At 40.2% G+C, this 12,087-nt stretch overlaps 1 protein-coding gene across 3 annotated transcripts; it reads right to left on the reverse strand.

The window, feature by feature from the left end:
* Nucleotides 1-1,079: 1,079 nt before the first annotated feature.
* Nucleotides 1,080-11,246, reverse strand: LOC147322622 (TIMELESS-interacting protein-like). Of its 3 annotated transcripts, none has more exons than XM_086307102.1 (8): nt 11,228-11,246; nt 8,893-9,040; nt 8,344-8,434; nt 7,067-7,142; nt 6,636-6,758; nt 6,486-6,549; nt 5,491-5,703; nt 1,080-1,675 (listed from the first exon to the last, which is right to left on the reverse strand). In XM_086307102.1, the coding sequence occupies exons 1-8, from the start codon at nt 11,228-11,230 to the stop codon at nt 1,431-1,433; spliced, it is 963 nt and encodes a 320-aa protein (XP_086163228.1). In that variant the 5' UTR covers nt 11,231-11,246; the 3' UTR covers nt 1,080-1,430. The 3 variants fall into 3 exon arrangements, with proteins under 3 accessions (XP_086163228.1, XP_086163229.1, XP_086163230.1); XM_086307103.1 differs by lacking the exon at nt 11,228-11,246 and adding an exon at nt 10,206-10,482; XM_086307104.1 differs by lacking the exon at nt 11,228-11,246 and adding an exon at nt 10,145-10,166.
* Nucleotides 11,247-12,087: the final 841 nt, after the last annotated feature.

A 12,087-nucleotide genomic window follows, 5' to 3' on the forward strand; every position in this document is an offset into this window, starting at 1 on the left:
TGGAGATCATTTTTATGGTTCCTTTAAAGCTTGTGCGTGAATATAACACTCCAGGTGGATACTCACTCTCCAGTGGGCTCCAGCTCGCTGATCTCAAACCAGACCAGCAGGTCGTACTTGCTGACACACTGACCCAGGTTGGATTTGGTGATGGTGTTCAACTTGGAGGCTGCAACTGGCACACACACGCACACACACACACGCACACGCACACACTCACACACACACACACACACACACACACACACACACACACACACACACACACACACACACACACTCAACGTTAACAAGTGGGAATTTTTCTGGATTTAAGAGAAGGTGAATAAAAGTGAGCAGTATTTACTACATGCTTTGGGTGACTAAATGGAGGATGGATAGGTGACATGAAAACACTACTGACCCTTTATACTGAGCCAATAGCTCACACACTTCTATTAAATCTGTCTAAAGAGCCAGTAATCACAGAGGATAGATACTGGAAGAAAACTGAAATGTTAGGAGGAACTAAATCACACATTACAACACCAGTGGCAGCACCCTGCTGTCTCACACATCGGGATCACGGTCCTGTTGAAGCGGGATAATTGCTAAAGCTCACAGTTGCATTCCTCTATACTCAATATGATCGAAAAAACTATTTTAACAAACAATTAAAATAAACCCGTAGAGTAATGAACACACCTGAGGTTGGTTGTGTTGGAAGTGATGTATAAAACTAGGATGTATTTATCTTATAGTTTGTATATCAAGAGCCTGTATAGAAGACACCAACACCAAGGACATTTTTATTGTTTGAACTGGTAAATAATCAGAAGCGTTTTTTGGTTTGTGGATTTTAAGATTGTTTTCTAGAACTACCAACAGAAATATGAACTGTACATAACTATTTCAATATGTGTGCAGTGGCCTGTAATTAAAAATGGTGTTTTCATTAGCGCAGATGGAGCCACTTCATCGTGTTGCGTTTCATGTCCCTGCAGTAGCTTAAGAAAGAACTGTTCATAATTGAACGAGCACTTAATGCTTGGAAGAGGGTGATGGTCAGTTGACAGCTCACATACTACACACACACAGAGGCCTTTTATAGAAACATGTTTGCAACCAAAATTCTGCCAATAGTGAAACTGGAGAAAGAAGATGCATCAGAGCAGGAACTGTGGATCAGTTCAAATATTTTTCTGTAACAGATACCAACACATGGTAAATACGTTTAGGATTTGGACTTTTAAAAATAAGAAAAACATTTATTTCCATTGATTATAAATGTCTTTGCTAACCCAAAGCTGACGTCACAGTAGGAACATGTGCTCAAGATATAAACCACCAGAAATGCACAACATTACTCGAATGAGCAGGCACGAACATTGGGAAACCTTTAAATCTGCTCACTGCCAAAGCTTTTCAGCAGAAACTGCTGCACGTGAACTTTAATCCCCCTCTACACAGTCGTTGCTGAGCTGTTGCTCAGGGCTGAGGCCGGTCTCAGCCTCAGCGGGCTCAGAGTCTTTGGGGGGAAGCGGGCTGGTTTGTTGCGTGGAGGTGTTGTTGGAAGGCTCGAGGTCAGGATCTTCTACAGTTTCATCTCCATCAGTAGAACCTTTGATGACATTTGGTGAGGATGCAGCTGGAGGTTTGTCTCCTAACATGTCAGCAGTCTGAGAGGCTGAAGGGCCTGAAAGGGTTGAGAATTAGAAACAGTGATGGTTTCAGTCAACACAGACACACTCAGTCTACTACGATTTATAAAAGACAGGCAAAGCTGAGATAATGAAAAATGAAACTGTAAACTGCAGGGTTCAAACTCATTGTTCAGGGTCAAATTTAAGCACTTTAAGCACTTTCAAGGTCCATTATCAAGCTTTTCCAGCACATTACCAAAAAAACAGTTTGCATGTTCCACTTTGCATCACCTCAGTAAGACCATGTAAAAATTAAAACAAATCGTCTTAGGTTGACTTAAATGTTCTTTGTTCCTCTTTTGTTAAAACAGAGAAAAATGCACCACACAAAAATACTGAAAAAGGAAATGGTTGTCTTATATGCATATAGTGCACAAACTCAAAAAACTCATTTCTCTCAAAAATGCAGATGTGCAAATGTGAACAAATCAACTTGTTAGAGATGCTCATCTCCACTTGGAAAAAACAACCACACAAAAGAAGAAATCTGCACAAATGAACAAGTCTGCTCATCAGATATTGATGCTTCTTTCCTACGTGACACAACAACAGGAGACAGATGTTTGGTACTTTAACTAGTTAAGCACCCACACCACCAAAAATGGGGGAAAAGAGAGGAGATCACATTTAATCGGTTATAACACGAGGTCAGAAATATAAGTGCAGACATGAGTGTCCACAGAAGCCTCTGAATCTCAGCTGTAAACCATTTCTACAAACACCAAACAGTTAAAAGAGCAGTTACATCACCATGAATCTGTGGACAGGTAACATCCATATTTTGATTTATGATTTTCTGGAGTTAAATGTGACCCAAAGTATATTTTATAGCATATAAGCTATAAAATACTTTTAAAAATTAGGTGAGGGAAATAATCATTTTTTTCTATGTTTGAGTCCCAGTAACTTTGACATAGTAACATCTGCAGTAATATTTACCCCTCTGATGACAGCTCACAAGCGTTAGCTTTATTTTGATACCAAGACTGTTTACACAGAGTTTGTAATTGCAGAGAAATACTCCATTTATTTTGGCCTCTTCATTTTCGAGCAGGAAGCTCAGAAAAGCCCTGGGGGCCTAACAGGTCAAAGTTCATTCCCAATAAAACTAACTGTGAGATGTTTGACTACATTGCTCTCTGGATTATTGTTACAGTCCTAAATGATCAGCTTTAAAGTGTTTGTGCTAATAACACCATGTACAGTAAGACAGGCATGGAGAACAGCACTGACGGGAGGCTTTGAACAGATGACACACTCAGTTCAATTCAACATATAAGACTTTAAAAACGCACAAACATCGACCTAAAATCTATTTATTCAGTCCATCACCTGTCATAGAATTATGTCAAATAATAATGTATTGTTCATCTCCCTTAAATAAACAGGCAGCCTTAAAGTATGAAACATTCATTCATTAAAACACTAAAATGTGTCTGTCGTCTCCGTGGCTGATAGAGCCCCACAGGCATCAATGTGAGCTTAAAGCCATTTATAATTTTTAAATGGTTTAATGTGTCGGTGCTCACGATAAACACATTTTGAATGAAAGCCAGGGAACTTCAGCAGCACAAGAAATGGCTTCTTTGTGCCCACATGCATCAGTCCCTCTTTTTACCAGTTTTTCTTTAAGGCTTAAGTTGGCTAGTTAAGTGTCGGACTAACGATTAAAGCTTTCACTTGAGTGAAGTCACTAATATTACTGCTACTGCTAAGTAATGTTAGCCAAGTTTAAAGCACACTGCATAAATCACCATGCCATAACTAACTGCTGTGCTAGCACTGCCGTACTCTATCACACTCAGTGCATTTCAATCATTTCTCCAGCAAGTTTGATAGCTAGCAAAATAATAATCATAGTTTTAAACATTAGCCTGTGTTATGTACACATACTCGAAATTATTTACTGTCATGTGACTCAAGAGTACAAATTCCTTCAGTGTCGTTTTCCATCGAACACTCATTAAAACAGCACGAACCCTGAAACTGCTTATTAAAATAATATGTATGTAAATAATAGTATGTTGCATTATAAAAAATTAAGCTTTTGACTGCCCTCCAGAGTTCACGTTAACTTCAGATCTCTGGAAGCTACACTACCCGAATGATGTCAGCTGTTTAGTTTCTATACTGGACAGAAAAAAAAAAGGGGGGGGGGTGGATTGGCTCCTCTTAAGGAGGACTAATGACTAAAATGTGAAAGTTTAAAGTCGATGAGTAAATCATGCTCGGGTAATACAATGGAAACGGTCTCATATCACCATCTAGTGTTATAAACTGTAAACACATTTTTATGGGTGAAGGCTCATAATAGAGACCGATCAACAGGTCATTTTCTTTTCTATGGGTCTCATTTAAATCACATTACATCATTTCTGCGGTAAATGAGGACCCTGAAGAACGATTTAATGTCACTGTTAAAGATTTGTAGACAATAGATCGCAGACAGCTGGCTCCGCTTTAACTAAAGAGGAAGTAAAAACAGTTTGGATCACAAGTGTAAGGCAAAAACAAAAATACTACGCCTAATTGAAGCTGACATCAGACAGGCAGTAAAGAAATCAATGTTTTCTACATGCTTTGCCTCTTATTACCAAACTCCACACTAATGTGAGGAATCTCTGGTGGTTTGGACAAACTGTGCAATACGGGAACTCGTCACTCGACCTTCAGGGTTTCTGGTGGATATATACACTAGATCCACTTCACTATATTGTAAGGAGTATTCACTCACCACCCATCATCCAAATCATTGAATTCAGGTGATCCAGTAACTTCCACAGCTGTATAGAATCAAGCACCTAGGCATGCAGACTGCTGCTACTAAGTGGAAGTGTTTGGGAACGACAGCAACTCAGCCATCAAGTGGTGGATCACGTAAAATCCCAGAGTGGGGGTCAGTGGATACTGAGGCGCACAGAGGTTGCTAATTTTCTGTGGAGTCCATCGCTCCAAACTTCACGTGGTCTCCAGATTAGCTAAAGAACAGTGCACAGAGAGCTTCGTGGAATCCATTTCCATGGCCGAGCAGCTGTAGTCCAAGCCTTACATCACAGAGTGCAACGCAAAGCAATGGGACACAGCGGTGTAAAGCACGCCGCCACTGGACTCTAGAACAGGAGAGATGCAGTCTATGGAGCGACGGATCACAGTTCTCAATCTGGAAAGCCGATAGACAAGTCAACTTAGCAGTTGCCAGGACAACAGAGCTCCAGGTTTGGTGGCAGGGGGATTTCGGTGCGGGGTTGTTTTTCAGAAGTTGGGCTCAGTCTCTTCGTTCCAGTGAAAGGAACTCTTAATGCTTCAGCATGCAAAGACATTTTGGCTCCCGACTTTAAGGGAACAGTTTGGGGATGGCTTCTTCCTGTTCCAGCATGACTGGGCACCAGTGCACAAAGCAAGGTCCACAAAGACATGAACTCTGGCATGGGAGTCCTGACCAGAACACCACTGGGATGAATGAGAGCAGAGATTTGGAGCCAGGCCTTCAACATCAGTGTCTGACCTTACAAATGGTCATAAACTCCCATAAACACTCCCAGAAGAGTTGAAGCTGATATAGCTGCACAGGCGGACGTCGTGAATGGGATGTCACTCGAGTTCATATGAGTGTGGGGGCAGATGAGCAAACACTTTTGGCAATATACTGTACATTCAATGTTTTGCTTTTTGTATTTTCATATAAAGTTAATACACCAATGAAGCTAGATGATCCTTATGAACCTTCGCTGGATGTTTTGTAGCAGAATCATTAATTATTTCTGTTATATTGTGTCCCAGCTGTATGATACATTTTTGCCATTCTTACCAATTTGCTGCTGGCGTGCGCGCCTCTTTTCCAGGGCCCGCTGTCTGTTCAGCTCAATACGTTTCTGCTGCTCTTCGGTCAGAGAGGGAGTAGGTGGGGGAGCGAGGGCTTCGGCAATCTGCCCTTGGGGAGCATTAATAAAACTCTCTCTGCTGAACAGATCAGGATCCCCAAATGTTTCCAGTTCACGTTGTACCTCTTCGTCACCAGCACCTGAACACAATTTCAAGCAGTGCTGATAATTAAGTCCTGTGGAATATGGCAAGTATTTCCTATGTGCACCTGCAGGTGTGAATCCACCGTAGGGCTGTTCGATACAACGATATATACAAAAACGTCTATTTCATTTTACGCTATCGTTTGTTTCGTGGTGTCGCAAAATAAACTGTTTACGGCAATATTTCTTCATGGTTCTGATGTCACTGTAGTAAAGTTCTCTCTTTCTCTTATATATAACCACACTACGGACGGACAAGCGCCTGTTTTTATGCGTTGTCGTTAGCAACAACGACGGTAAAACCATCGCGTGTCCGCTTGTTTATGTTCCACATAAACCTTTCAGAATAAAGCTCAAGATCCTGTTGAGGCTTTTCAAAATAAACGGAATCACGTGAAAGAGCAGAGTGTTTACGGATGAGAAGTAAAACAGAGCCGCCAGGTGCTAAAAAATAAACCTTAGACTCAAACGTTAGAACAGGCTTTCCCCCGCAGCACGCCGTGTAATAAATACTCACAAAGAAAACGGCGCCGTTACAACTTCTGTCTAAAAATGTGTCGTTTCATGCATCGGTTAAAACACTCGACTCCAGCTACATGACGCGCAGCTGGAAACACTTCACGCAAGTCGAGATTCACAGAATTGAAAGAAAATGTTACATTTCTGTGATTTATATCGTTATCGGACGATAGAATTCTTATATCGGGAGATGAGACTTTGGTCATATCTCACAGCCCTAGTCCACCGTATCCCCATCAGTAATGATTTTTCTTCTTACCATCTGTACTTGTAAAATCTTCATGTGTCAGGGGCATGTCCAGTCGTATTCGTTTAAGACATGTCTATAGAAGAATGAGTAAAAAATTACAAATTCTGAACATTAGGAATCCCACACGCTTGCAGGAAATATTCTACTGCTTCCTCTCACCTGCACTTCCTTTTTGCTGCCGAGCCTTTCCACTTTGTCAATAAAATCTTCAAATTGCAATTTGGGGTACAACCTGTGGGCCCAGTTCTCCATCTTCTGCATCAGCAGCCGCAGGTCTGCAGCCTAATGGGGCAAACATCAAAAACAGCGAGTAGTGATATGAAAGAGGGCTGTGTGTGATAGGACGCTTCTTCTTCCCACTAAAAAATGACTTCCAGTCATTGGAACAAAAGACATCTTAATTTGGTAAACCAACCTCTGGTTCCCCTCACTCATTTTTGACCACGACAGAAAGGGCAACTTTTGACCTTTTAGTCTCAAACCAAATTTAGGACATCTAATTAAAAGCTGACAGGCCAAACAGATTTAGCTCAAAAACCAATGTTCATTCACATCTGGTAATTGGTGGGACAGATGTTATCATATCCTACCTCGTGTCCTTTGCCTTTGAACTGGATATTGTCAAAGAGAGTGCCCAGAGCTGGAAGCCCTCGATCTGATATCAGCCTGGGAAAAAATATTAAGACTAAGTTAAACCATTAATGGATTACAAGCAGGGTTAGCAGCACATCCAGGCGTATTTGGCTTATCCAATTCAGGATCGTGGATGGCTGAAGCCCATCCCAGCAGCCAGGTCGCCAGCCTGTCACAGGGCCAACACAGACAGACCCTCTGAATGGAAATGTCAGTGCCTTCAGATGTACCATGTTCAGAAGGCAGTAGCTTGTTGGGGGGGGGGGGGTGTTTGGTTTTCAGGGTGCCCACAACCTTTCTTTTCCTACCTGTTTGTACATAAGGCAGTATAATGAGAAATAGTCAAATTTCTCCATCTAAAAATAAAAAATTGCTATATATATATATATATATATATATATATATATATATATATAGCAAAGTTGCAATTAATTTGAATATTTTATCAAATGAAAATCTATGTTTTTCTTTAATACAGCTTGCAAGTTTTATCCTAAGTATAATCGACGTTCTTACTTAAAAGCTTATTTAACATCCTTTGATTTAGTATAACTTAGTTCTGTCCAGGAACATTGTGAACAGAACAGTAACAGAGGAGTGCCACTGGAACACCCACTGGGAGACTACTGGGAACGAGCCTGACTTATGGTTGGCAATACTAACCAGGTTCACACTATAGGTGTACAGAGACTGGAAACATCTTTCTCACACACATCCAGGGATGTCTCCAACGCTCTGACAATTTTCAGTCTGGGAATTTTGCCCATCCAAATGATGAAAACAACAATGGTGTTAGAGTCTTTCTTCTTTAAATGACTGGCAGAGTGAAGCTGCACCATCATCACACAGATGCAGTCATTTGTACCCGCCGCTAAAGCGTAAGAAGACGCTGCAGTACTCTGCGAAACGACAGGTGTCGCCACTCAGATAATATCACATCACTTTTTTTGTGCAAAGTTCTTTCCACAAACTTACGTTTTCAAACATTTGCAACAACTCTGTGTGTCAGTGTGTCTCTGAGCCTCTGTGCACGATTATTAGTGAAACGGTGATAAAAACCAGTGCAGTCGCAGACTCGTGTTCAACCTGGCTGCAACACTGACAGTCTGCACACGTCAATCAATGATTTTGGCCTCCTTGTGTCCCAGCTCACACAAGATGACATCAAATTCCTATTTAAATGCGCATTTTAATGCATTTCAACCCTCTGTCGTGATATAAATGTCTTTGCTACCTGTGGGAGTCCAGCTTGGGTTGGGGTCTCTTCACGCCTCTCCTTTTAGCAGTAGGGACATCAGCCAGCTGTGATACCTCACCTTCATCTCCTGCATTGAAAACACATGACAACAGGATGTGTTTCTAACTCATTCTGTTGGCAGCGTGGCAAACTTCAAGCTTATCTTTAAATCCAGACAAATTATAGACTGGAGGTTACAGAAGAAATGTGCTGGTTTGAACAGTATCTGATAGGTTTCATTTGCTCACGCAAACAAAAACATGTGTGTTGTTATTGTTAGAAACATCCAGTCTCAGAGAGATGCTGAAAAACCAGTTCATGCATTTGTTAATTCTAGGCTGAACTAACAAATTCATTATTATCAAGCTGTTCCAAAAAGCTTTGTGGAAGGACTATGAGAGGTTGTATTTCTCCCACATTAGCCTTTTTTCCTGAATCTTATTTTTCTATGATTCTTCATTAAATCATGAATTTAAAATACAAAGTTCTGAATCATCACATCTTAAAGACCTCATAGTAATCCTGTAAGAGCACAGCAGCATCTACCATCTGCAAAAGGGTCTCCTTCCTCCTGGCCTCCCCGGCCTGGGGAGTGTGGTGGTGGGAGTGGGGGGAAAGCTTCATCCTCTATGCCGTCATAGTCAGGAATGTCCTGCGGGCTATTTTCCTGTGGGTCAACCATGGTGAGTCGGTCCTGGAGACAAAGTAAAAGACGTGTGAGCCCCAGTCGTCAACAGCATCAGCATTAAGTTACATGAATTTAACTGCAAGTTGAAAAAATGACATTTATTTCTGTAAGAGTAATTCTTTACTGTGTTACAACATCAACATGAAAACCTAAAAAAACTGGCATTTACTTTTTTCTTTTTTTACATCAACAGGAGGAGCTGTACAGACACTCATCCCACCTGGAATTATACCCCAAATTCAGAAATGTACTATTATGATACATTAATGGTCCATTATGTTTGTTTCACAGTTATATACATAATACAATTTATAGATTTGTATATATTTACATTCTATCAGGGATGAACTGGTTGTGAACCTTTGGGCTGATAATGACATTTAAAAGTTACAATTTGGATGAATTATTACTGCGATACTTCTTTTGGACTCTGTAGTACCACAGAAATATCATTAAAGTAACAGGTTTGTTTTAAAGTCTTTCAGCTGTTCCGTAAGCATCATCGTCATCATCATTTATATAGCACTTTAAAAACACACCTGGCAGACCGAAGTGCTGCACAATACAAATGTAGTAATAAAATAGCAAAAAACAAACATAGCAATAAAGTAAACTCTTGAGCCAAAATGATGTGACACAACTAGGGCTGCCACAAACGATTATTTTGATAGTCGACTAGTCACCGATTATTTATGCGATTAGTCGACTAATCAGATCATCATCCACTGGACGTAAAACTACAGCTTATTGCACCATGCAGCATATGCTCTTATATAACTATCATTAGCTTACAGCTTTAAGCTTTTAAGGTGCTAACTAAAAATAAAGACAAGATGATAGTTTATTCAATTTTAATGAAATTTGCAGATTGTTTCGGTAAAGTTTAATAAACTCCTTGCTATCTAAAATATAACAGGACACCAGAGTATATTCTCCAGCATCTCACACTTCTGATAATCAGCTGTCTGCTTGACGTTTATTCAGCTGTGTAAAAACTATAACTTTAATCTCAGACAAACCGATTTACTCAGGAACAAATAAAATACTAAAAAAAAAAAAAGCCAAACAACAACATTTTTAATTTATCTAAGTGACTCATATATATTTAACCTGAGTAGCGAAAGACGGCGGTGGGTTTGAAAACAATTTGCCTGGAGTCCGGTGTTCTCACCGTGCTAGTGACCTAGCCCCCGGCTAGCTATTGAGCTAGTGGGTAACAGACGACTCTGAAAACGTCGGAGCGCTTTTGAAAATATGTGGTGTCCTGATAAACTGAGCCGATATTTGAGGTTTACACAGCTACATTCTCAGCTGAAAATATGTTAAACGTTTATTTTGTGACCCAGAAAGAATAATAAGAGTAATATTAAAACTAACTAGCTGCCGCCATTGTTGGAAACTGAGCTGGGCCGCGCTATGAATTCTGGGACACAGCTGCTTCTTCTTCTTCTTCTTCTTCTTCTTCGGGGTTTAACGGCAGCTGGCATCCTTGTACATGCAGTGCTGCCATCTTCTGTTTCAGTCCGTTATTACACTCTTAAATCCTGCTACTTATTCCTGCGTCTTTTGGGATCTTACAAAGCTTCAAACGACGCGTCGACTATTAAATCAGTCATCGACGATTTTGATAGTCGACGTAATCGTGACTAGTCGACAAATCGTGGCAGCCCTAGACACAACACAGACACAAAAGGAAATCTTCTACATTGTTTTGCTGTTCACACAAGTTCTAATGCTACCCTTTGTTTCTGGAAGGAGACGATTTTCTGTCCAGTATTAAAGTTCAAAGAACAGGGTATCCGTCTCCAGTGGGCTGCTAAACAAGTTTACCAGAAAAATCAGACCCACGGTCATGTTGTGTCACTTTGTCATTCCCTGTTATTGCTGCTGACTAATCACTCAAACTGACAGACTTTGGATATAAAACAAACAATTTAAACATTTAGAAGTTAAACATCTTCTCGGATTCCTTTTGCTGCACATGTCTATGTATGTATTTGCTGTACAGTGTCATTTGTTTGGAACATTAATCTTGATGTATACATAAACATTTGATTTAAAAAACGTGTTTAAAAATGAACACTGACACAATTAAACACAACACTGGTGCACGGTGACTGCAAACAGAAGCAGCTGCTTGTATCCTCCTGTGGATACAAACCAGCAAGAACTCATCAGATCTCTGTCACTTACCATTAATGAAGTTTGGCTTTTATTAATAAACAGAGAGCACGGATATCTATGGAAGAAATATAGTATCATCAGAATTCAAGTATTTTTAGACATTGAATTTATGACACTGAATTTTTATCCTCCAAATTTCCCTGCAAAAATATTCACCTGCAAAAATTCACCTGCAAAAATTCACCTGAAAAAAATTCACCTGCAAAAATTCACCTGAAAAAAATTCACCTGAAAAAATTCAACTGCAAAAGTGATGAACTTTAATGACCCAAGCCAGAGCAATCAGCACCAGATCGAGTCGAGTGGCTCTCAGCCAATTAAATTACGCTGTTTGATCACACGACACCGTTAGCCAGCAGTGTGTCTCCTAAAAGAGAGCTGTTTAAAGGTGAGTGATTAAGTTTTTCTCCTAAATAGAGATCATTACAGAACGCCTAGTCCTACTTAAAATCCCATTTATTATTATTATTTTTTTTATCATCTACTCGAACTAAGGAAAACGTTTGACTAACTCAAAGACAATTTCCACGCCTCCCCTGCCTGACTGCAGAGGCAGTTTTGAATTTAGGAGCGCCAAGATGGCAGCGGCAAACCCTGGCGGCTCTCCGGTGAGTATATATATATTTTTTTTTATCTTCAAGTTTGTCTTTTGAAACCTTAATTTTATTTAAATCCGTTGCTCACGTATAAAGTACACAGACGGGGTCTTTGCTCAACTCGTCTGAGGCGTGTCTCACTAAGCGCTACATGCTAGCATCCTGCTAACCGAGCTACCCTTTACATGCTGTGCTTTAGAAAATAGGATACTCGTTAAAAAAAATACTCCGCAGATATTGATTGATAGATAGACGAACACTGCAAATATAATG

Source organism: Aulonocara sp. 'chitande type north' Nkhata Bay, linkage group LG9 (genome assembly GCF_057382095.1).
Source record: "Aulonocara sp. 'chitande type north' Nkhata Bay isolate Kocher_YH1m ecotype deep benthic linkage group LG9, A_spYH_male_GT1.1, whole genome shotgun sequence".
Lineage (NCBI taxonomy): Eukaryota > Metazoa > Chordata > Actinopteri > Cichliformes > Cichlidae > Aulonocara > Aulonocara sp. 'chitande type north' Nkhata Bay.